General features: G+C 38.5%; 1 protein-coding gene across 1 annotated transcript in view; it reads left to right on the forward strand.

Moving 5' to 3' along the window:
- Positions 1–3,793: 3,793 nt before the first annotated feature.
- Positions 3,794–26,990, forward strand: part of ARHGEF6 (Rac/Cdc42 guanine nucleotide exchange factor 6) — a 111,134-nt gene continuing 87,937 nt past the window's right edge. Inside the window, exons 1-2 of the mRNA XM_006924196.3 lie at positions 3,794–3,987; positions 5,206–5,289. Coding sequence (XP_006924258.2) covers positions 3,823–3,987; positions 5,206–5,289 — 249 coding nt within the window. The 5' untranslated portion in view covers positions 3,794–3,822. The remainder of the gene's footprint in view (positions 3,988–5,205; positions 5,290–26,990) is intronic.

Consider the following 26,990-nt stretch of genomic DNA (forward strand, 5'->3'; position numbering starts at 1 on the left):
ACCAGCTGCTGAGATCCAGGCCTTGTTAGAGAAGTTTATGTGGTGCTGAGTCAGTGGGACTTGCTGGACATCCGCCCTCTGGGATTTGCTGAAAATGTGCCTCTCCAGGGTACTGGTTCCTTTTACAGGAGAAATGTCTCACCAGAGACACTTCACTACTGAACCATCCAAGGGTGGTGCCAGTGGAAGCTACCCAGTGGATGATGCTACCCATTGTGCAGTGAGGAAGCCAATGCTCCAGAAAGTGAGTATCAGAAAAACTGGGAGCTTGGCAGGAGCCTGTGAAGTGAGCACACAGGAAACAGGAAGTAAAAGCCTGTCTTCCTGCAATGTCTCTCCAGCACTGTCTACAGATAAAACTTGATAAAATTTCATATCATGCCAGTTGGCAAATTTAAAGGACCCAGGTCCATTTTCACAGAACAGGCATAAAGAGAGACCGAGAGATAATACATCAATAACACTTATAAGCGGTTAAGGAACTGAGTGGTTTTGATGTTGGATTGTTGTTCTTGTGGATATTAAGATGACCCAGGTTTGGCAGAAATTGGGATGAAAGGTTATAAATCAACTTATTTCTCCAAGTGTGACCTTGGCCTGCCTTCATCAGGATCAAGTGGGGTACTTTAGTAATATAGATTTCTTTGTCTCATTGAGGATCTTCTGAACTAAAGTATTGGGGAATAAGGCCCCTAAAACTTTTAACAAGTGCCTCTGTAGATTAAAAAAATTCAAATCAATTATGAAGATTTTAAACACATAAAAGTAAATAGTATAACAGGTTCCAGTGTAACCAGTTTTAAGAAATGTTGACATTTACCTTACTTCCTGCAGATCTTTTTATTTTTAATAAAATATTACCTATTTTGGTTCAAGTTCCATTCTCATTCCTTTCCCTTCCCTCCCTCACAAGAGGTGATTATTTTTGTACATCATTGTTTGTAAATCATTGCTTAAGGCAATGGAGAGCCTTTGATGGTTATTGAGCAGGGGTATAACACTATTAAAGAGATGTTTTTGGAAAATCGACCAAACTGTACTCTGCCACAGAATTCATTGGGATGAGAAGATAGAGGTGGGGAAGCCGGTGAAAATACAGGTTCAGTGGCCCAAGGTGTTTGGTACTAAAGATCTGAAGTAGAGTGAGAGACCTTTGCTCTTTTTACCCATGCTTTTGTGTGAAGCCTGCTCTCTATGCCACTGTGTCCTCCAGTCTTTCCAAACCCAACCCTATTTCTACTGTTCATCAGCTCCTCTTTATCGTCACTGGCTTCCTTAACAGCCAGGGTTTCATAGTTACTTATATCACCCATATACTTGCTACTGCCCCAGAATTCCTTGCTTTCTTGACATTTGACCATACCAACACTGACTTCCAATCTTTACACTAATAGAACTGTTTCTTCTGCCTTGAGGAGGTGTCCTTGCCTTTCTGATTTTACTTTATTACTTAGAGTAATTTGCTAAAGCCAGTGTCCAAAATGAGGCAGATTTTCATCTAGGTGACCTCAATGGGCGCAAGCCTGTTTTGGACTAGGCTGTGTTCCTAAAATTACTCAGGCTTTGGTCTTCATCCAAAAATGTAAGTAATACTTCAATAATACTGCCAGATTTATTTGTCTATAGAGTACAATTTTGATGAGCAGTTGTGAAAATTGTCCAAGTGACATATAAAAATGTGTTTAAGCAGGTCAGATTTAGGAATTTCATTTATCAACAAATAGATTTTGTTTTTGTTTTTGTTTTTTCATTATATAGACTTGGCTATGGGTCAAAAGTCAATTAAAACTTTTGATTGATTATACCTATTTTGCTTAGAAGTGTAATTACATCAAACTAAACATTTGGAGGTCAAATCTTTGTTATAGAGCTATTGATAGACACAGCAACATAAATGAATCTCAAAATGATGGTGTTGAGTCAATGAAGCCAGACCAAAAAAGGTAACAAACTGTGTATTTCCATTTACATAATATTCTAAAAAATGCAAACTGATGTATAGGGACTGAAAGTAGATTGGTGGTTGTCTGAAATTTGGGCAGAAAGGAAGAAAGAAGGGGTTAAAGGTTACAAGGACACTTTCGGGGGTGATGGAAAGGTTTATCTGGATTGTGTGTGTGTGCGATTGTATCACAGGTATATGCATAACATCAAAATTAATTAAATCGTATGTGTTAAATATATGCAGTTTATTATGTCGATTAAATCTCAATAAAAGTATAAAAATCATTAGCAAGAAAAAACTATTTGTTTTAAGCCATTAAAACAAATTTAAAAATCCTTGTTGTAATCAGGTAATGTCTATACATGGGAGTCCATATGAGTTTATTCATTTATTCATTCAGTTTTTTTGAACAGCGACTGTGTACCAGGCACTCTACTGGGAACAGTGTTAAACAAGACAGACAAGACCCCTACTCTAGGGAGGTTACATTCTGGTGGAGGAGACAAATCAAAAGCAATAATAGTAAAGTGAGATAAGTGTTATGACAGGGCAAGAAGGGGGAGCTTTGAAAACATTTAGCAGGATTATCTAAGCTGATTATTTGGTAGTACATGCCTAAAGCTGTTTTAAATAGGATTCTGAAGATTAAGAGGATCCCATGCATCCTTAAGAAGGGTAGCGATGGTGAGTACCATGTATTTGCCAATTTAAGACTATATTGTTAAAGCTGGCCTTATCATAAATTTCCCAATAGTATGACTATTTCAACTGTTCCTGAAAATATTTGAAAATAGTGAAGATCTCTTGTTATAGGCCAGCTTTTTTTTCAGAGCAACATTTTTTAATGCAAAATGTTTATCGTTGGGGAAACATTAACCTTCCAGACTGCTGTATAGACAGAGGACAAATGTTCTTTTGTTCTCAAAAGTTCTGTTTTCAAGTGGCTGTCTGAGCCTTTGCTAAGGGTACTGCAGCTGGATTGTATAGTGGAACCAGGTCCAGAAAAAGAATTTCTAAAGAATGCAAGTAAACAGGATGTCAGATGTTATCCTTAGCCTATTTCCCTAAACATAGCTTTTTGGCTGCAAAGTAAAATGCCATTTTTCTAGCTTCTGCTTATATACAGTGATGGGTGACAGCAGGCACAATCTTTATTTGCTTGGCACAGTGTCACCATGCAACTCAACGTGTTTTGCAAGAAATGATCGTGACATACCATCTCTGTGAAACAGTATGAGGACATCCGACTATTTCATGGAAGAATTTTCTCACCCTACCTTTTTTGAGTCCTGTTGTGCCAGCACAGCTCCCAACAAGCCTCATATCTGTTTGACCTAAGAGCCAGTTGGCATTGTCCTCGTGACAAAAGCCAGATTTTCAATGGAGGTAGACTATTTATTGACAGCGTTTTCCCAGATTGGCTCAAAAGTGTCTCATTTCCACTATCCCCTGAAGTGCTGGGTCACCTCTGATTTCCAAGAGCCCTTGCTTCTTTCTTTCTCCTCCCTCCCCAGCATCCTCCTCACTTCCTTCCCTTACAGCTTCTTGCACTGTTTTTTTTGTGTGTGTGTGTGTATGTTTCTTCTTTTTTTCATCCTAATAAATTTGTTTTGCAGGTTTTGAAAAATAAAACTAATGCTATCCATGATTTTTATATTCATTCTCTTTCCACATCTTTGAGTTTGATCTCTGTGGTTTTGAAATCCCATAATTTGAGTGGATTCCACCATTGTCTAAGAAAAGTTGTTTTAAAGCTTTGCTCTGCAAGCACCAGAAGAGAACTCATAAAAAGGAAGACAACAACAGATGCAATCGCGGATGTGGCTTAGTCCTTGCAGTTACCCCAGAGAGCTGTTCGGAGCAGACAGTCCTCAATAATGAATCCAGAAGAGCGAATCGTGACATGGCTTATATCCTTGGGAGTTTTAGATTCCCCAAAAAAGACCATCTGTGATCCGGAGGAGTTCTTGAAGTCCTCGCTGAAAAATGGGGTAGTGCTGTGCAAGCTGATCAGCAGACTGAGGCCTGGCTCTGTAGAAAAGGTAAGGGACATTTGCAGTATCCTTGGGAGTGCTTACCACCAGAGAGCAGCAATAATGTGACTCTTGAGATTTTCTGTTGTCCAAATCTTGGGACTCTCCTACTTTAATCTCTTTCTAAAAGTTAGATATTTTTTCTTACCGTTTTTGTAGATTGAAAAAGTCAGAAAATGAAATGTTATTCTTCAGTAATTAGCCACCAAATATTAGTGTAACAAAACCTGTTATACCACTGGTGCCAGGGGACAAGGAGAACATCCATATCACAAGGTTGCTCTGTCATAGAGATACATGTTACACCTTCCTGTTACTGAGGACATGTTTTGAACTTGGGGTGCATGAGTCTGTGAAATAATGGGATGATTTATAACAGATGCTGATGATGTTTATTGACAATTTAACTAAAACCAATATAGATTTTCTTCTCAAAGAAATAAAATATCCATTGAAAGAGAGGCTATTTAGCAACTAGGAGAAATAATCCCAAATGTCAGGTTTGTTAAAACAATAAAAACTAACTATGTGTTTCGAATGCAGCATATGTTCAAAGTGAAACTACCCTTATTCTCTTTAAAAACCTCAAATTTTTAATGTTGGAAACATGAAGATGGATGATTTCTAAAGTACACTTTAAGTCAGTTTAAAGGTAGAGTCCTACAATTATTTTCTTAAGGTCAGCAGGGAATGTGACTGTGAGTATAGATCTTTTGCCCTCTTGAACCAGTTTGTATTTTTATTGAACAAATTGATTTACTTATAATTTCTTAAACTTGAAAAACAGTGGGAAAATAGTGATAAATGGTAGAGAATTGTGATTAAATGTAGAGAACAGCAAAGGGAAAAACATACTTTGAATAAATTATCATGAAGAAACGGGAGAGAGGTAGTTAGTTGAAAGCAAAACCAAGCTCAAAAAACTGGGTTTCTCTAATTTGTCTGGGTTTCTCTAATTTGCTCTCACCACACTAGGGCAAAAAGCATGAGAAAAAAGTTTATAAGTAGAGATGACTTGAGACTAAAAGTTTGATGACATTTGAAACAAAGACCGACCGTTTAGATTTTTGCATCACTTCCTTTGGTGGTTATTTCTCTTCCTGGATTGACAGCAATGTTGCTCCCTGCCTTAAAAAGCCTGTCTATGTAGTTACTAGCGAATAGTGAATATGGTACATTTGGCATGGGATGACAGTCTCCAGGTGACATTTGGCTATGTTTCTCTAGTACTGTCTGGAGCCCCAAACAGAAGCTGATTGCATCAACAACATCAACGACTTCCTGAAAGGATGTGCAACCCTTCAAGTGGAGGTAAGCCCACCCAGGTTGTCTTCTTTGTTGTCATTGTTTTTCACTCTGCTAGTGAAGATAGTGTTGTAGTATAAGTCCTTGGCTTATTTTCACTGTTAACAGAGGAAGCATTTCATGGAAACCATGGGTGAGATTGGTGGTCCCCAGTGATGGCTTGCTAGTTTGGCTTTTCCAGAAACCAGCTTCAAAACAAAACAAAACAAAACTCAGAAAACGATATATTTTAGATACAGTATCTAAGCCCTGAAATAAGGCTTCTGATGACAGAGCTTGTGTGGTATGTTTCCCCATTAAAGATAACCCAAAGTGGGACACTGGCTGCTGCAGAGGGTCACTACATCTGCCCTGAGCTTGGAATAAAGTCTACTGTTAATTTTTCCCATTAACATTTTAGAATAGAGGCCTTGAAAAGCTGAGACTCTGACTCTGAGGTAGAAATTGTATAATAAATTACATTGCATTATTTTATACTATACGGATCCTTGCAATGCATATAGGGGTGTTACTGAGAGGCAGGTGGTACTTTTGCCTGTGTGCCAAGTAACTTCTCTGTGCCTCATTGTTTTTTTTTCTGTAAAATGGGCACAATAATAGGTACCTCTTGGGGTTGTTTTAAGGTTCAAATTAGATGCTACATAATAGTTTTGAGCTAAGAGCTCTAACCTCAAAAGATCTATGAGATAATGTATATAGAGTGCTTAACACAGGACCAGGGACATAAGTGTAGACATGCATTAGTGGTATTACTTGTGGAGAATTATTAGTAGTAGTTTGAACATGGACTCTAACACTAGACTGTTTGGATTCAAATCTCAGTTCTCTCTCACTAGTAGTTTTGTGACTTAACAATGTTAGTAGCATGTTACTTAACAATGCCTCTATGCCTCGGTCTCCCTACCTGTAAAGTGAGAATAATAACAGCACCGATTTCATAGGATTGGTGTGATATTTCAATAAATTCACGTCTGCGGAAGAGTACCTGGCATATAGTTAGTATTCTTCAAGTGTCAGCTACTATTATTAATAGCAGTACAAATGGCTTTGCCCCTCATAAACTTTGCTTGCTTCAGAGTTTTTCCTAAAGTTAGCCATAGCATCAGGCTTCTCTTGTCCAGAATATTTTATTCCAGGGTCCCCTATTGCCCAATTTTAGCTCCGTGTGTGCGCACGCATACATACACGTACATGCATATGGACACGTGTGTGTGCATGGGCATGGGCATGTATGGCTTTCGAGGTAGACAACTCTGTATCCCTTATAGAATGATGGCTGCTATGGTACAGATCATGATATTTTCATTTTTATTTGTAAAATAAAAACATGGTGAGGTTGCCAATGATTATTGCACTCTGAAGCTGCCAGAAGATATACTGATCTTCCTTGCAGTTCCAAGAATACTAGATGATACAGAAACACCTTGTAGGTCTGGCATTTTTGGAGAATGAGTCGTTTCACAAAAGTGGATTTTTCTGACAACTAATGCTTACTCCTTTAAGCACCAATGCTTAAAATAGTTTTATCCACTTTGGATAGAAACCTTTTTAAAAAGTATATTAAAATATTTATTTCTTAAATGAAAGACACTGGGCATATTTTCACCTCTTTTTTGGTAATTCAGGCTGGTCTGAACATTGTATGAATATTTTAATATTAGCATCATGGTTAAGCACGTAACTTCTCTGGTTTGACAACCTTGGGGCAGAGTCTTGGCTTAGTCAGTTACTGACTGCGTGACTCTGGGAAAAATTACTTGGCCACTCTATGCTCCAGTTTTCTCATCTGTATATGGAGACATTAATAATATCTCTTGCATAGGATTTTTGTAAGGATCAAATGAGAAAATGCATCTAAGCACTTAATATATCACTGCACATAAGGCATGCATAACAGCTGCTTAATGTTATTGTTATTACTAGGCAGTATTGTATGTAAAATTATGCCTGTAAGGGGTACATAGGAGCCATGTGGAAGCATGCCTAGAACCCTGATAGATGTCTAATAAAATGAGACTGAAAGCTGAGCTGGGATGCACCCAGCAGCTAAGAATACTGACCATCCAGTCTCAAGCTCCTAATTAACTAAAAGACAGATCTAAACACAAATATTTGCAAATTTAAAAAAATTAATTTATTTCTAATTGAATAGATTTGACATATAAAATTGTATAAATTTAAGGCAATACAATGTGTTGCTCTGATACATTTATATGTTGTGATATGATTGCCATGGTGGTGATGTTTATCACATTACATAATTACAGCAAAATATTGTTGTCTATGTTTATTATACTGTGCATTAGATAACTATGGCTTATCTACTACTCATTATGAGTTTGTACCTTTACATAACATCAATTTTTATCCCCTCACCCTCATTCCCTGGTAACCACTATTTCACTGTTTTGTTTTTCAAGTTCGACTTTTTAAAAATTCCACGTTTAAGTGATAGTATACACTACTTGTCTTTCTCTGACTTATCTCAGAGTAATGTGCTCGAGGTCCATCCATGTTGTCACAAATGGCAGAATATCCTCCTTTTTCATGGCTGAATAATATTCCATCGTGTATATATACATCACACTTTTTTTTTTTTAAAGCCATTTATCCATTGATGGACATTTAGGTTGTTTCCATATCTTGTTATTTTAGATAGAATGTCTCTCAGGCCTAAAGTACTCTGCACAGTGCCTGATGTAGGAAATGATTAATAGATTTTTGTTGATGCGATAAAACTGTTCATGTACAAAAAGCAAGAAGAACAGAGCTTGACTATTGCCCAGAACACACTATTTACCTAAAGAAAGAGTGCTAGCTGGAAATGGTCAATTTGGAAATGCAGAAAAAATGAAGCCAGAGATGCAACAGCACACTGACTATTTGTGTATTGGTTGTTGGGCATGGTGAACACATTAAAGAACGGCTGCCTTCTGACCTTCTGGGTGGCCAGTTGGCTTCTCCAAGTGACCTCCATCTTTGTGTTCTCTAGGGGTTCATACAGCTAACAACTGGTCAGGTAAGTCTGCTGAGGCTCCTGGAAAACAAAGGATTCTCTGAAGTGCCTCCCCAAGTTTGATAGTATCCTTTGAAACACAATTTATAAAAAATTTCTATGAAGTCAAATTCATCTATTTTTTTTCTTTTATTGCTTGTGTTTTGGGTGTCATATCTAAGAACCCATTGCTTAATGCAAGGTTGTTGAGATTTTCTCCTATGTATTCATCTAAGAGTGTTATAGTTTTAGCTTAGGTCCTTGATCTATTTTGAGTTAATTTTTGTACATGATGTGAGGTAGAGGCCCAAATTCATTCTTTTTACATGTGGATATCCAGTTGTCTCAATACCATTTGTTGAAAAGACTATAGTTTTACAGTAAGTTTTCAAATAGGAAAGCATGAGTCCTCTTTGTTCTTCATTTTCCAAATCACTTTGGCTATTCTGGATCCCTTGTGTACCCATATGGATTTTAGGATCAGCTTGTCTATTTCTGCAAAAAAGGCAGCTGGAATTTTGGTAGGGATTATATTCAATCTGTGTATTGCTTTGGGGAGTATTGCCATCTTAACAATATTAAGTCTTCTGATTCATGAACACAGATGTCTTTCTCTTTATTTAGGTCTTTTTAAATTTCATTCAACAATGTTTTGAAGTTTTCAGTGTCCGTGCCTCGTATTTCCTTGGTGATATTTAATATCTTATATAATATAATAAAATACGTTGATGTATTTTATTCCTTTTGATGCTCTTGTAAATGGAATTGTTTTCCTGATTTTATATTTGGATAGTTCATTGCAAATATATAAAAATACAATTGATTTTTGTATAGCGATCTTATATACTTCAACTTCACTGAACTTGTTTATTAGTTCTAAAAATTTTTTTAGATTCCTTGTGGTTTTCTTGTACAAAATCATGTCATCTGTGCATAGAGATAATTTTACTTTTTCTTTCCCAATCTGGATCCCTTTTGTTTCATTTTCTTGCCTAATTTAATTTATTGTCTGGCTAGAACTTTCAGTACAATGTTAAATAGAAATGGTGAAAGTAGATATCCTAGTCTTGTTCTTGATCTTGGGGGAAGCTGTCAGTCTTTCACCACTAAATATATTAGCTGTGGATTTTTCGTAGATGCCTTGTTATCAGGTTGAAGAAGTTCCCTTCTATTCCTAGTCTTTTGAATATTTTTATCATGAAAGGGTGCTGGATTTTGTCAAAGGCTTTTACTGCTTCTGCTAAGATGACCATTGATTTTTGTTCTTTATTATATTGATATGTTGTAGTACATTGATTAATTTTCGTATGTAAAATCAACCTTGCATGTCTGGGGTAAATCCCAGTGAGTCATGTTGAATATGCATAGAGAAATTTGTGCACATCTGTGATTATTCTTGAAGCATCTTTCTCCATAGAAATAAAATCACTGTGTCAAAATTCTATAGATACTTTGAAGTCTCCCTATAAAAATGCTATTTGAAGCTCTACTCCCATCAATAGTGTAGAAAGTGCCTTCTTCCTCATGCCTAATAGCCCTTGATATATATTGTCTTTAATGGTTGCTAAACTGTTGAGTGAAAGTGGTATTTCATTTATTGCATTAATTTGTATTTCATGATTCCTGGTGAGTTTCAACATCTCCTCACCCCTTTATAGTCCATTTGTATTTCCTTTTCTGTGAACCAAATATATCTGTCCTGTTGTTAACAGAGTAGAGAAGGCAAGGAAGACACTCAGGCCTCAAGAGCAATTCCAGAACATATGGAAAAATCTTCATGTAGGTCGAGTGCTACTAATGTGACTAGGAAGTCCCTTAACAACACTAATCTAGCAATGGTAGTTTTGGTTTCGTTCTGTCTTTGAACTTGGTGAGAATCAGGGACATATACAGTTCTTCTCATCCTTTAAGAGTGGCCTGGGAGTACCTCTCTGACTGCATTATCCTGGCTACAGCCCCATAAATGAATGATTGGTTTGTAACAGCTCTAGTCCTGTGGTTGGTTTTCCTTTCAGCCAGGCTTCCCACTGCCTCATCCCTAGCAGATCCTCCTGCTTTTTACCCTGTCGTCTTACTACCAACTCATTGCTAAGGAGCCCCTACCATCTCTTAATCACCTATTTTGTAAAAAGACTTTTTTAACATGGATTTCATTGGATATATAGAAGGCTCAGTTAATGCTTCTTTCTTTCTCCCATCGTCCTTCCTTCTCTCCTTCCTCTCTCTCTCTCTCTCTCTCTCTCTCTCTCTCTCTCTCTCTCTCTCTCTCTTTCTCTCTCTCATCTCTTTCTTTTCTCTCTTATACCAGCTGGTATCAGTATGGCTTTTTCTTTGCCCCACCCCCTCACTGCCTCCTGTCTCCCTGACTCACTCCATCTGCTTTGTTGCTGGAACAGCATGGGTGCCTTCCCCAAAGCAGGGCCTGTGGGATGGATGATTTGCCATTTCCCAGGGGATGCTCTGCAGAGCAGCAGTTCTGGAAGGAAGGCGGCTCTACTAATAATCATGAGTCAAGGCTAAATCTTCCATAAGAGAGCTCCAGCACTAGGAGAGCAGAATCTCCCTGGAGGAGTGAGGCATGAGGCCAGACAACTACCCAGTAGCTGTAATGGGTATCAGTAGACATTCCTTCAATCCCTGAGCCTGCCACGTGTGTAAAGTCAGAGTCTTCTCTAGGCTTCAGTTGTCTTATCCTAAAATGAAGAGACTAGAGTAGGGATTGGTAATGTCTAACAGTTGAACACTATTTTTAACCAGCCTGTTTCCCTCAGTTTCACTTGGGAAAGCTTTGTATAATTAGCTACTCAATTTGAGCTAGTGGGAAGACTAAAGAGGATGTGGGTAAGGTTTTATTTTTCTCTTGTTGAACAAATCTGACACTCCTAGTGGATTCTGTGAGTTACATTAAATGACACCAACGACTCTGGCCATCCTAATATTTTACAGACTGCATTGTAATAAATGAACTTCAAGCAGGGTCATAAATATTTCCCAACTATCACGAACCTTTTTATTCTCCCTCAAAGAGACTACTTGATTTGGGGGCCTCTTATCACAGAGCCCAGGAAGGCACCCAGGATAGTTCAGGGAAGGGAGGCATGTGGATGGCTGCTGGAGAATGTTTCCTTGCTTTGCTGTCTCAGCAGCTCACCACAGAGCCTGGGGTTCCAAGTGGCATCTTGGTGGAGGAGGAAGCGGGCCACCAGGAAGGGCTAGTCTGTGAGGCCGGGATTCCCGCCCCAGGCTCTGGCAGTGGCCCCCGGCAGGCCAGGCGCTGGCAGCCCTGGGCTCCTGGCTAAAGCAGGCAGCAGCAGCAGGCGCAGTGTGACCACCGCCGTTACACCGGGGCTTCTACTGCTGCCACCGCTACCCGGGCTGCTGCTGCCGCTGCTGCTGCTGCTGCCGCTGCTGACGACGATGCTGCCCTGCGCCACTGTCACTTCCAGTTCCTACTTGGGCGATCCAAGTCCGGGTCACTGCTTCCCGCCGCTGGCCGGATCCCTCCAGGCCGCTCTCCTTCCCGGGCAAAAGGGGGGCAGCGCAGGCAGCTGAGCGGGTCTGGACATCAGTATTTTCTCCTCATAAACTCCACTCTATAGATACAGAAAGAACATTCTTTAATTTTAAAATTAGATTATGTAAAACACACACATTATGGCCAGAGATTTACACAATATACTCAGGTCTTCAAATTTAAAAAGAGCCTCTTTGGCTTCCCGATAGATTAAAAAAGAAAAAAAAAAAAAAAGCATAAAAAATTCCTGGACCGGAGAGGTTGCAGGCACGGCACGGAGTTTGGAGACGGGCGCCCCCGCCTCGCTCGCGTCCAGGAGCAAAGTTGCAGCCGCCCCTCCCAACCCGGGCGAGCCGAGCCCAGCTCTCCAGTTTCGTCCTGGTGGCGGCCGCGCTAAAGGCAGGGTCCCAGCTTCGGCTGGGTTGAACGGTTCCCGCAGCCTTGGCACAGGCTCGCCCACCCGCTTACTGGCCCCGTGACTTCCGAGGACGAGCCGCTTTCAGGAGGCGGCGGCGGCGCGGCTGGAGTGAGCGGGCAGCTGGAGGACAAACGGGCAGCGGCCGAGCCAGGTGACCTGCCTTGGGGGACAGCGGCTCAGGGGAAGGGGAGAGCGCGAGGGCTTGGGGTGGTGCCCAAGGACTCCCGTCAGAGAGGAGCCGTCCTTCTTCCGCCTGTCGTGGCTCTTAGCCCCAGCGGCGGGGTCCCTTCTCTGCCAGGGCCTCCCGCTGCACTGAGATCCCGGGTGCCTGGAGGGAGGAGGAGAGTGGCGGGGGCGCAGAGCGAGGACGCGCCAAACTTAGGGGCGAGTTGTCCGGCTCTGGCCTCAAGGTTTACATCAGACCGACTCCTCTTCTCCCCTCTCTCTCACCCCTCAACCAGGGCAAAGAGTCAACAGTACTATTTTTGATACTAATTGGATGCCCCCCTTCATTCCCGGCATTTATACATTTGGGGAATATTTGAGGGGATGAGTACACGGGTCTGTCTCAGGAATAGCTTTTGGATGAGGAAAGACCTGTACTCTACAAGACGTCCCAACGTGCCCTTAATTTCAAGTTTTCTTTTTCCAGTCTTTAAAAAAAACCCAACAGGTATTCGAGCTATTCGTTTCTTAGCTCTAGAGTGGAGAACCCTTAAGTTTATCTCTGGCTCTTAAAAAAAATCTTATATTTGTATTTTTGGTTTATTATTGGTTTTGAATATAGAGATGACTCACGTGACTTTTTTCTTAATGTGTAGTGGGAATAAAAATAGAGTAAGGCGATATATTTTTCTATTCAGCTTTGTATGTTTTTGTCAATAAAATCACATAAACCAAAAAGCATCCCAGAATAGGATAAATTTCAGCTGATGTTCTGTAAAGTATTGATAATTTTTAAAGCAAGTTTCCAAGGTCTAAACTGCTTTTCTAACTTATATTTGCCTGGAAACCCCACAATTTGTCCTTCAACTTTCTATCTTAATTTTGACATTGACCATGGTAACAGGAGCTCCGATGACATCATTTGCTCTAGCAACAGTTCTGGTGTTCTGTGACTGAGAGCACCTCTTTCCAAAACCTAAGTAAGGCCGGGGCCTGCCCTTATACTTTATCTGAGGCATTTCCAAGGATTTCTCTTAAGCAAAATATTATGCTACATGCCAGGCAGTACTGCAGTCCCTTCTTACATAAGCGAGCTTCAGGCTATTGTAGTCTCTGGGTATGCCTGGAGCAGTTAATATCAGAGACTTCTCAGTCTTAGTGGGGTGGGTTGCTGGTTGGTGATCGGAGTTTGGAACAAAGTAAATTTCCAGCTAGTATTATCTTGCATTTATTTACTGCTTAATTTTTTTTTGGAATGCCTTCTACTTATCTGCAACTCACTGGCCCGTTGTAAAGGATGTAGGAGAGATGGCATTGCTTTCATTTGACAGAGAAACAAAAGTTTACTTCACCAAAATCAGGCAGCTTACCAGTAGCAGATCAAAACTCTGACCTGCGTCTCCTGCTCTTAGCCCAAGATTCTGTCTGCTTGTTTTTACTAAAACATGACATTTTATACAGAAGTATTTAATTTGGCACATTTTATGGATGGTTTGTCTTCCCGGCTAGTAATTTTTTCTATTCTTTGTGCCAACTCACATCTTAGCCTTGTCTTTGCACAGGGTTGGCGCTGTCCTTAGGGATGGGAGCAGGGACAAAGCTTTCCCAAGAAGGGTCTGTGGTTTGTATTTCCTATGGTTGGCCTCCTCTCCATTCATCTTCAAGGATAGCAGATGCTTAATAGAGTGAGCTACTAGGGCCCAGAAATGCCTCATATTCATCTGACATCACTAGTCCAAGTATAATATTACTTCAGTCTTAACAAAGAAACTCATTCAGGAGGAGAAATTGGAGAGCATGAGTTTTTGTTCATTTACAGCAATCTGCTCATCACTGTACTTAGGAACTTAGATGCAAAAGAGGAAGAGGAGTTGAGTACCCACGATTTCTCAAGCACCTACTATATTCTAGGTGCTTTAAGTATATTATTTTATTTAATCCTCACAACAGTACTGGGACGGAGGAGGCATTGTGCACATCACACAGTGCTGGTTTGGGGATGATCCAGACAAATGCCTCACACTTCCAGTGCAAAACAAAGCCAGAATGTAATCACTGATGTACCTTACTCTGAATTCTTTCCCTTTGCTACATGTCAGGATGTCGTCACAAAGGAGCTGATGATAAATACAGGAACACCTAGCCCCTTGGTTTTTAGACATGTCTGTAATTAGAGCCACTTGGGATGCTTTTAAAAAACGCAAGTGTTACAAGGGGGTTGGGGGGGCAGTGGCTCCCTCCCACTGAGCTTCTGTATAAATCAGTCTGCAGCGAGGCCCAGGTCTTCGTACTTTTTTTTAACGTTTAAGTAAACTTTATATTAAAGCATAACATGAATTCAGGAAATTGCACAGATTCTAAGTATATAGCTTGATGAATCTCTAGAAATTGAACACATCCATATAATTAGCACAACGATTAAGGTACACAACATTATCAGCACCCAGAAGCTACCCTCGTACCCCTTCCCAGTCACTACTCTTTACCAACTGGCACCACTGCCCTGATTCCTAAGATGCTCAGTTCATTTTATCTGTTTGGTATTTTATATGCGTACAGTATGTACTCATTTGCTCATTTATATAAGGTTTATTTCACTCAGGGAAATATTTGTACAAGTCGCCCATGCTCATGCAGATACTAGTAATTCATTCTTTTTTATTGCTAGTAGTATTCTATCATGTGGATGTACCGTATTTTGTTTCTCCATTCACCTGTTAATGGACATCTAGATTGTAACCAGTTTTTGGTTGCTATGAACAATGCTACTGTGAATATACTTGTGCATATCTTCTGGTGTACATTTCCAATGGGTTTTATACATAGGAATTAACTGCTGAGTAGGTACTGCCCAACAGTTTTCCAAGGCAGCCAGGTCTTGTTATTATTTCATTTTTGAAAGCTCCCCAAGTGATTCTAATGTGAAGCCAGAGTTGAGAACAATTTTACTGGTTAATCTAGAGTTCAGCAATCTATTAAGTATCTGCCACCTAGCCAAAAACTATAAAGAAAGAGATACCAGCTTCCCCCTAAACCTCAGATATTTTACAAAATCTCTGCTAGATTAGACAGCTGTTGTCAATTTTCTCATAATTCCTTGTACCACGCTACCAGTATGCTGTCTGCCCAGTCTCACTATGGTAAATCTGTGGACACATTTGTCTCATTACTAGTCCTGGAACTTTTCAAAGGCAAGAACCAAAGCTTAATCATCCTTATAACCCCAAAACTCAGTATAGAATATGGTACATAGCAGGTGCTCAGGAAATGTTTTTTAAATGAATGATTCAAAGAATGGCTGAATGGTCAGAGAAACTCTGGGCTGCAAAAGAGATGCCCTATCTTTGCGCTAAGACTTATGCAGTTTATTCCTAGGAGATTGCTGTAGGCCCTCACTATGAGCCTAATTACTTTTACTTATCTAAGCATGTTGGAAATATGAGTAATCTGGTTGCTCATCCCAAAACTGATTAGAAATAGCAAATTAGATTATATGAGATAAGGTATGAGGAAGCACTTTGTAAAATGGAAAACAGCGTGTAAATAGAAACGTGTGGAAAGAGAGAAGAGGGGCTATAGATTAGACATGCTCGCAATGGCAGAAAGAGTATATATCTATGTATGACATGGAAGAAATGAAATCAACAGCAGATCGAGAAAGGAGACAGAAAAATTATAAAAAGCAGACCCCCAAACCATCTGGGACCTTTTACTGTGGAGTCAGGCAGCTCAATACATGCTGTGTGGTCTAATGGCTAGAATCTGTGACTTTCCCTGACTTTCTGGGTTTGATTCCTGGTCAGGAAACCTTTGCTCTTGAGAAATAGTATAGCAGTGCAGTGGCTAAGAGACTGAGCTTTGGAATTGAACTGACCCAGGTTAGCCAATTATTATTTATATTCTAACTTCCTTGGTGGCAGTGATATGTAATATTAGGTATATGCTACTTTATTATTCTTTTTTTATTAAATTTATTGGGGTGAAATTGGTTAATAAAATTATATAGATTTCAAGCGTAAAATTTAATATATATCATCTATCTATTGCATTGTGTTCTTACCAACCAAAGTCAAATTTCCTTCTATCACCATATACTTCACCCCCTTTACCCTTATCTACCTCACCCCTCTCCCCCATCCTTCAGGTAACCACAAAACTGTCATCTGTGTCTATGAGATTTTTTTGTTTGTCTTGCTTGTTTGTTGCTTTCAGTTTTATATCCCACATATAAGTGAAATCAAATGGTTCTCAACTTTTTCTGCCTGGCTTATTTTGCTTAGCATGATAATCTCAAGATTCATCCATGTTGTCTCAAATGGCAGTATTTCATCTTTTCTTATGACTGAATAATATTCCATTTTATATATGTACCACAGCTTTATCCAACCATCTATTGAAGGACACTTTAGTTGTTTCCATGTCTCAGCCACTGTGAATAATGCTGCTATGAACATTGGGCTGCATGTATCTTTACGAATAAATGTTTTCAAATTTTTGAGGTAGATACCCAGAAGATGGATTGCTGGGTCATATGGTAATTATATTTTTAATCTTTTGAGAAATCTCCATACTGTTTTCCATAGTGGTTGTACCAATTTACATTCCCACAAGCAGTGTATGAGGTTTCCTTTTTCTATACAACTTCCCCAACACTTGTTATTACTTGCCTTGTTGATAACAGTGATTCTAACAGGTGTGAGATTGTATTTTCTTGTGTTTTTTTTTAATTTATTTTTATTATGGTGACATCGGTTAATGAAATCCAGTAAGTTTCAGGTGTAGAATTCAACAGTAAGGAATATATATATATATATTGCATTGCATGTTCATTGCCCTTAGATTTCTTTCTGTCACCACATATTTGGCTGTTTTTACCCCATCTACCTCTCCCCTCCCCCTCAACCTCTGGTAACCACTAGTCTATTGTCCAATGTCCATGAGTCTCTGTTTGTTTGTCTTGTTCATTTGCTGCTTTTAGGTTTATATCCCACATATAAGTAATATCATGTGATTTTCAACTTTTTCTGTCTGGCTTATTTCGCTTAGCATGATTTTCTCGAGGTCCATCCATGTTGTTGCAAATGGCAGTATTTCATCTCTTCTGATGGCTGAGTAATACTCCATTGTATATATGTACCACAGCTTCTTTAGCCAATCATCTACTGTAGGATACTTCAGTTGTTTCCATGTCTTGGCCACTGTGAATAATGGGTAATGAACATCAAAGTGTATATATGATGCTTTATTAATGTTAGGTATACGCTCATTAGTTATATACTACCTCTTAGCGTTAAATGAGAGAATGAATGCAACTAAAACACTTAGCACAGTGCCTGGCACCGGGTAAACTCTTAATGAAAGCTAGTTCCTAATTAGAATTTTAATATATTTCCGTACACTAGTGTTCACAAATGATATCATTGCATGATCCAAAAAAGTTCACTCAGTTCAGTTATGTTAAACAAGCTTCATTTTAAAAAGTGAGTCATGCTTTATAGGAAGATTTCCTTTAGAAATCCTAACATTAAAGAAAACTTGGATACATAAACTGTGGGCTCTGTGAGATGATGGCCTCTTCAAGTGTTCTGAAGTTTTACACTAGTTACATTGAGAATTTTGACAGGGATGAAACTTAACACAAACAAACAAAAAAATCCAGCTATCTTGTTTCTTAGTTCTATGCTTTATTTGGCAGAGACTGCTTGTTTTTGGAAAGACATAAAAAAAAAAATAAAGTTGAAGGTAAAACCTCCATATATTTTCTAATACTTAACACCCTTCTTCTGAAGTTGAACATTTATGGGAGTTTTAGGTTAACAGTTCTCATGTTAACAGAAATTTATCTTTTCAACTTTATTAATATCTTTCACTCATTAATTGAAGTGCTTTTTTTCTGGACTTGAAATTCTCAGTGACTTGCATCATAGAAAATAATTTGAATTTAGATTAGGTGTGTTGAAATGTGTTTAAAATTATTTATATGTCACATTTAATTTGTTTATATATTCTATTTGGATGGCTACATAAAGACAGCTTAAATTTCAGAGCTATTGTAGCTCAATGATATCTGTGGAACAGAGATTGGAATTTTTAACTACAATTTCTGACAGTAAATGCATAATCTTAAGAGTTTTATGAATTGGTTATAAAAGTTCATGCTAAGCCTTCAACTTATTATTTTGCTGTTGTTCTCAATGCTTAGTGTCGCCAATTTTTAACTGTTGAAAACAATTTGTATATGGTTTCCTTTATAACAACTCAGGGCTAGAAATATGTTTGGGGATCCAGTTCGAAAGAGGAACTGGAGAAGACAAAGCAACTGAATTCTTCAGAGACTATGAATTATTCAGTTGTTAACCACAGTAACTTCTTAGCTACCATTTTGTGTGCTAATAATAGAAACAGTTTGGACGGATTCCTCTTGGAATTGAAAAATCAGGAAACCTTTTCACTCTTTTCTAGTCTATGCATAAACTAGAAGAATGTGAAAAAAAGTCTTTTAATTTTCTCATGTTTACCTGGATGACTTAGTTTAATTTTTATGTCTTTTAAAACAAACATTTATTTTATAATTATGATAGCTTGAAATTTTAAAATACGTACCAAAGCAAGATGCATGTTGTTTTAGTTAAATTAAACAATTCAACAAATGTTTGTTTGTTTGTTTTCCAAATTTCTGATAATGACTAACAAAAATATTATGCCCTGCTCCCAGGAAAATAAGTAATAAACCTGGCATAGTTGAGGGGGGAAATAAAAATCAAATTCCTCTATACAAAAAGCACAGAATGTAACACATAAAAAACACATGTCATTTCTGAATTGGGTTGAATGCATATTGATAATGCCAAAAGGAGTGTCTTTTGTTAGAAAATTTGATCAATTGAATCTTTCTGATAGGGAGTGTAAAGTTATCTTGTTTTAAATCTAACTTACTCTAATTTGGTTTTAATGTTGATTCTAATCCAGGTTGCTTCTGGGGGCAATGGAGCACAATACAGTTCTTTATTAAAACTACACAGTCTTGGCCAGCTATATCCTACTCCAGCCTCATTCTAATTTGGTCATGTGTTATCAATGAGGCAGCCCCCAAGGATCAGTCTGAGAGGTGAAGAGTTGCCAGCACAGCATATGGTATGCAGAGCCATTGGTGATAATATTGGAGTTAGAAGCAAAAGGAAGTACAAGGTCTGGCCTTTGAATTGCAAATGAAAAAGTATGAGGGCATTTGCCAGTTTCTTAGGGCCTTTGCTTACCAACTTTTTAGAGGGGGTATATGTCCATTCAGTCTAGAAGCTGCTCTATATCTGCATTTCAACATTGCCATTGCCATTTCCCCTGGTGTCATCTGGAAGAAAGACTTAATGACACCAGGCATCTGTCTGATTAGCTCCAAGCTTTGTCATACCCTGGCAAACTGGACCTTACCATACAGAAGGCTGTATGGATTCCGAGATGTGGATCATCCAAAACAGCATACACTCACGCATCATTTCTATTTGACTTCTGGAAGAAGATTTACCTTCCTAATTAAGTTCTGCATAGACAAATAGAGTAAAATCTCAGCTTTATACTTTCTTGGGGACTTGAATATTATTACAGAGATCAGACATGTCAGTGGAAGGATTGAATAGGGCAATAGGGAAAAAAAAAAGGAATTAAATTAAGGTGTGATGAAATGCAGCAGTTTACAAAGCAGTGAGTGAAATCCTTATTAAGGACTTGTTCACCCTAGACAACATACAGGTTTCCCTATCCCTTTTATGAAGAGCCTGGCCTGTGAAGCAGACCTGAACACTAAGGAACATTCCGTCATATAATTTGTCTGTTACTCATGTCTAGGTCTCCAGCAAACTGGGGATATTTATCAATAATTTCTAAGAAATGTATGCAAACCAAGAGAATGCAACATCTTACTAAAATAGAAACTTAACTACTTCTTTGAGGAAATGCATGTTGTGATAGAGTAAATGAGCATTTGTGCTGTGCATTCTTTGAAGACATGCTGGTGTTTGAGAATATATTGTGGATTGGGGAAAATCTTGATTTGAAATTTAAAAAATCACCTTCAAGGACAGACAATAGAATGGAAAGCAATGGTTTAATGGTTGGTGCACCTGTCGATGACTTCTTTACTTGCCAGATTTTACATAGTGTCCTTTTTTTTCTCATCTTAAAGCAAATTTTTGTGTTAGTACATGGAAAATACCAGGTTGAATGGATAATGAATGAATGAATTTTTAAATTTTTATTTATTTATTTATTTATTTATTTGTTTATTTATTTATTTATATTTTTTGCATTTTATTTTTTTATTCTCCCCCCACATCCCTTCTCCCTCTCCTCTGGTAACTGCTAATTTATTTTAGATAGCTTGTATGTCTAATAGTCTATATGTAGATTATCAAGAGTTGACTTTCAATCATATAAATGACTCTTTAGTAGATGAAAATAAGGATAAAAAAAGCTGTGTCTACCCTAATACAGTATTACTCAGTTTCTTCATGCCAAGCTAAAGTACCTATTTCAGTCTTTTAAAAATTAAAAAAAAATTAAAGATATGAGAGATTAGCTACATGATGTCACATGGAAGAGCTTGTCTGTTTTTCCAGTCCTCATATCACTTCTTTTTTCTTATGTTACGCAAACTTTCTTGATTTCTTGATTTTCAAGGTGTGAGATTTGCACATCAGGACTTTGATCCTCTAAAGAGATTCCAGGCAGTCACTTCACTTCCTTTTGGTGAGGTAAATCCTTTGTCAGCACTCTTCACTTCTCTCAATCATATTCTTCAAAAGGAAGAATCTATTTTACCATGTAATGGAAAATATACAAACCCTGACTTGTAAAGTTTTACCAGAAAATAATTACCTTTTCTCTGTCTTTTCTTCTGAAGAAGGCATGCCAAAAGTACAGGTGTTTCTATTGGAAGAAATATCTTTTTAAATTTTAGGTTGGAAGAAAAGACTGATAGTCAACAAGTACTTATTCACCATCTATAAGGTGAGTGCTGTGCCTGGCATTGTGGAAAGAGGCAGCATGTATATGTGAAATAGTGGAATTTGACAGTGTATAGGAGTGTATGACTAGATCCAAGTTAGTGGTTCCAGAGTCTAGAGCGTAATACAGAGTTCAGAAGAAGAGAAGACCCTTGTGTACTGAAATGTAGTGTTTGGGGAAGACCTCATTGAGAGAAGTGTTGTAGAATGGGCATTGGAGGACAGTTAGTATTCAAATGGTTGAGGGAACTTTTTTTTTTAATAAGAAAAACTGTACAAATTAGAGAGAAGCATGGTGAAGAAAGTGGAGGATTCTGGGGCATACAAGAGAGCTGATGGTGAGAAACAATGGACTTGATAGGGTGGGACCAGCTTGAGTAGAAATTTGAATGCTAGCTTGAAGAGTGTGGGCTTGATCTTGTAGGCAGTTATAGGCTGGGTTCCATTAGGCTGAGAGATATGGATGTTAACTGAAAGCACCATTTCTAATTTTGTGGGTATCTGAGCTCCCCAAAACCCACCCACCTTCCCATGTTAGGATTCTTTCCTAGGCATAAATCTTGTTTGTGAAGATGGAGGAAAATTAATTAACTAATTAACTAACTAACTAACTAACTAACTAACTAACTAACTAACTAATGTCTATTATGCATTGATGGGCATCTCTGAAAATGACATACTTTTGAAAGAGTGACTCACATGTAGACATAAGCAAGGAGTGCCAAAAATCATTGTCAAATATTTTATTGAAGGTGATCTCTAAATAGAGAAAATGGTAGTGAATTTAGCACATCTTTCCTACCCACATTATCTGGTATAAGAGGGACTTTGTGCATGTGATTTGTAGTCTCTTTTAAATTGCCTGTCACCCCTTTCTTGCTTCTTGACAGTTACTTTGCCATATTTTTCCATGTCCCACTGTGCTCTGGCACTGTTTTAGAGCAGAGTATGAACAGGTGAGTTTGTCATTTAAGCTATTTTACAATAAAACCGCTCGAAAAATATAGCCAACTCTAGCAAAGCAATAAAACCCCAAGTTCTTTTCTGTCTCCCTTCTCTGTAATGCTTAGGTCATGGTTCTTTAGGAGGAGATTTAAAGGAGCCTATACTACCTGAGACAGGCCAACAATTGCAGACTTTGCCCATGCTCCACACACAACTCAACGAAATTCACAAGCATGGAGTGTGAAGCATCTTTAGTTACTTCACGGTCATAGGGCTTAACTTGCAGATGAGTACAGGTGTATGTTATTTTAAATACTGTATCTCCTTGAAGGTCACATGGAAATTGATTTTTCTTCCTTAAAAAGTATATATATATGTATATGTATAAATGGTATGCAATATTACATAAAAGTTTCAGGTGTACAACACAGTGATTTGACATTTGTATACATTGTGAAGTGGTCATTACAATGTCTTCTTACCATCTGTTGCCTCACAAAATTAATACAATATCACTGACTATATTCCCCATGCTGTATATTATATCCCCATGACATTTATCTTATAACAAAAAGTTTTTAATCCCTAAAATCTTATGACTTAATCAGTTATTTCAAGTTTCCCTGCCCATGCCACTCCCTCGCCGGCAACTACCAATCTTTTCTCTGTATCTGTGAATCTGGGTTTCGTTTTGCTTGTCCTTTTATTTTTTAGATTCCATGAGTAAGTGGAATCTGACTTATTTCACTTAGCATAATACCCTTTAGGTCCATTCATGTTGTCGCAAGTGGAGTGGTAATTCTTTTTGACTTTACTATAACTTCAGCAATGTATTTTCTTCAATTACGATTAATATCTATTGGCAAGAACTTCTGAACTTTCAAAAATTATCAAATATTTATTAAGCACCTACTATGTGACAGGCACTCATTTAGACACTGAGGATACAGAAATGAAAGTTTTTAAAAACCTAGCTTCATGGACTTATATTCTAGGCACAATTTATGTTTAAGGTTTTCTGACAATATGTCCTGTTAATCAAGCAATGAATGATTTATTTATCAAGTGTCTCATATATGTTGAATACTGAGCCAGGGCTATGGGGGCAATTTGGACTTGAAAGAGTCTGTCTTCTAATTGGAAACCCAAGGCTAATCTTAACACCCACAGAATAAATAGAGCATATTACAGTGGTGGGTGATTGAGGGCTTAAATGTGCAGCATCTATACAGACTGTAAGGCTGTAGCTGTTCAGAAGAAAGAAATGTGAGTTTAAGTCAATGGAGGCCTTTACTGAAGGCTGCAAATGAAACTGCCAGAGAAGCTTCTGCTTAAAGCAACCTGTAGGAGTTCATTTTCTTATTGCCCTCCTCCTGCCCTAATCTTTGTGTGGAGTTCATTTAACAGTCTATCCTGTATGTGGAAATCATAGTGAAGCGGTAGTGGCTTCTGTAGACTTTCAGGTTTCAACCCTAAATCATAGTAGCCTTCTAGGAAAGCAGAGGCTGCAAGAGCCCTATCTTCACAGCTGAGTCTCCCCTTTGACTGCCTGGACTGCTACACAGGCAGGAGCTGTTGACTATTACAATTTCTGAGGATATTCTCGTAGTCTTCATACCTATCACTTGATTCTCTCATCACAGGGAGTTCTAAAATAAATAGCCCTCAGAGTGTCGAGGGTATTTGTTCATCTTTTATGCGATAGGACAGGAAAAACTATAAAGGATGTGGACATTGATTTGGGAACACACATCCAGACATTCTTTAATGTAAAAATGGATTATTTTCCAAAAGTTCATTTGTAAGTTATTGTTGGGAACACAGAAAACATTTTCCCATAAAAATGAGGTTCTACATGGTGATTATTTTATGGTTGGTCCACAACAGTCTGTTCAATAACTAACGTGGTTGACAATAAAACTCACAGAGACTAAGTGTCAGGTGTGACACTGTGTCTCTGGGAAAATGTGTTCTGCATTCCAATTTGGAACATGAAGAAATAAGTCTCCTTCTCTGAAGGGGTGGGGTGAGGGGCTTGGGGAGGACACTCCCAGTTCTAGCACACAGATGCTCTAGCAGCTGAGGCATTACCCCTCTACCCCAACCCGTCAAAGCTGGCAGCCAGTATGGCTCCTGCAAAGGATCTAGTTACAGTTGCACAGGAGGAGTAGCGGGTAGGGGGCAGGCCACAATGGTTGGCTGAGGGGCAGTTGGTTCTAGGGCTACCACTTCCTGTCCTTGGCTTGGCAAGCATTATTGACAGGAGAGATTTTATCTTACCCTTTCCTTCATGCCTATTCTCTTTTTGGTGAGATTATCCAAAGCCAGTTGTTCTCTCTTTCTCTATTTAATCCTGTGACCGTCTCTACCAAGATGCTTATATCATTCCTCATTCATTCCCCTTTTCCCTAAACACTTAAAAACTCAACTGAAGATAAATCTCTGTTGTGGAGAAAGTGTTTTTCCTCTAAAAGAGTGTAACAAGGAAGAAATAGAGGTCATAATGTGTGATACATTGATGTCGGTGATGCAGAGGTGGCCATCAGGAAGTGAATTTGGTGACTTTGCAATGAGGGGTTAACAGTGAGAGATTACTCTCAGATCTTTGCTTCTGTTATAGGAGCTCTATGAAGTTGAACTTCCTGGCTTTGGATTTGATGAGATCCAAGTAATCTAGAAGCCCACAGTAGTTATGTAAATTGACTATATATAAACCCACAGAGACAAAAGAACATAAATGGTTAAAGCTGACTACAATAACAGTCTAAGTTCCACTAGGCAGTGGCAGTAGATAGAGCGAAAATTTATAATTAGGTAATTTTAAAATGACATTTTGAAAAAGTCAACTAATAAACAAGTAACAATTATGTTATGCTGTGATACCCCAGACTCTCTTTGCTTTGATTCTATACTATCCAACAAGTTTCTACTTCTAATTTGGCTTTCAATGTGGATTTCTCTATTGGGAGAGAGTGATCTGGCCATAAAATGGGAGTATCCCATCTTTTTAATGCTTCATTTTTAAGTAAAAAAAATAGCAAATTGGCATTTTGGTTTATCTATTGACCTTTGGTAAACTTGATTGGTGTGAGTTCATTCTCAAGAGCCTTGAGAATCGAAAACCAGATTCTAGACCTTGGGGATGCAGCCAAGTGCTGCCTTTGAGAGCCCCTATTCAGATGATGGGCCAGCACATCTCTCACTTCCCAGATGGGGAACAGAGCCACAAAAAGTAGTGTTGCTTTCCTAAAGCCCTCACAACTGCTCAGCAATGACAAATTTGAGATTGGAGTCAAAGTCTTCTGACCCTCTTACAGTGCTCTTTTCAATACACCAATGTTAATGCAGCTACATACACATGTCAGATTTTGTTCCCTAAATTGCTGAAAGATCTTGTTCCTTAAACTGCTAAAATAGAAAGGAAGGAAATAAGAGAGAAGAGTTCAGGGTTTGCTCTCTTAAGTTTGCTCCATATCAAATAGGAACAGTTATTATTTAAAACTAGGCAGGCACAAATGCTATCCACTATGATAACAATGGCTAGTTGAGTGTAATTTCTGAACTTAGAGCATCATTTATTGCCGACTTTATGACTACTTTTACTAGGGACTATGTGGAAGCATTACAGGTTGCATCAACAGAGCTAGGAGCAGTGCCATCCAGTGAAATATGATTAAGCAGCTCATATGTGCTTGCTCTGTCGCACTATATAATGACATTTCCTCCAAGTTCAGGGGTTAACAGAGGCAGCATGCTCAGCTGTGAGAATTCAAGATTATGATTCAAGATGGGCTAAGTTAATTTAAGATTTTATTCAATAAGAATAAGAATAAAGGAGAGACTGAATCTTCCTAAAATATTTGGAATCTTGTTTTAATGGGCCTGAGACCTAAATTTATGTCCATGTGTTTCCACTGAATCCCTGGCTTTTCAGTTGATTATATTTCAATAATTGCATGATGTGATCACTTGAAACTCTAAATTAACTTTAAATGGAAGTTGATTGAGTGGGCCTGAAGCCACATGACATTAGAGACATTACCCACTTCTCAACTAGTATATGGTACGGCTTATTTTAAGAAAGATGTGACTGGAGCTGTGACTCTTGTTACCTTAAGTGGTTTGAACATGATGCCAAGGAATGGTTTAGCTTGATACTATAACCACAGGCTGGACCTCCACCCAACCAGCACCTCACAAATATGGACGGTGGCTCACAAGTTGGAACCAGATGAACGAATAGGAGTAGCTCAGTGCAGCCCTTCCCCGCTTCTCGCAAAGGGTGCTGGCTGGGTCAGGGCTGCACCTTGAAATTAGAGGGACCACACAGGAATTAGACGAGACCTCTTTGAAGACAGTCTTGTCATATAGGAGATTTTCCTCTGCTATGATTAGTTGAATTAGTCATCTTGGTGGTTGTGATAAACTTGCTGCAGGTGGTACAGATGCTTCTTGTAGTGACAGCAGCAAGGGATTTCTTTTTGTGTACAAACCCACATTTTTCTTTTCTTTTTCTTTTTAATGTCTCATGAAATCATAAAGTATGCATGCAGAGCTAAAATGCCTCTCACGACACTTTCTTGTGTATTTTTATTGGTTTCATTACTTTCTTGCTTTGTGATTTTACCGAGTCTCATTTATTCATCTATAGAATGGAGGAAATAATTGTAC

The sequence above is a fragment of the Pteropus alecto genome, unplaced genomic scaffold, assembly GCF_000325575.1.
Source record: "Pteropus alecto unplaced genomic scaffold, ASM32557v1 scaffold139, whole genome shotgun sequence".
Classification (NCBI taxonomy): domain Eukaryota; kingdom Metazoa; phylum Chordata; class Mammalia; order Chiroptera; family Pteropodidae; genus Pteropus; species Pteropus alecto.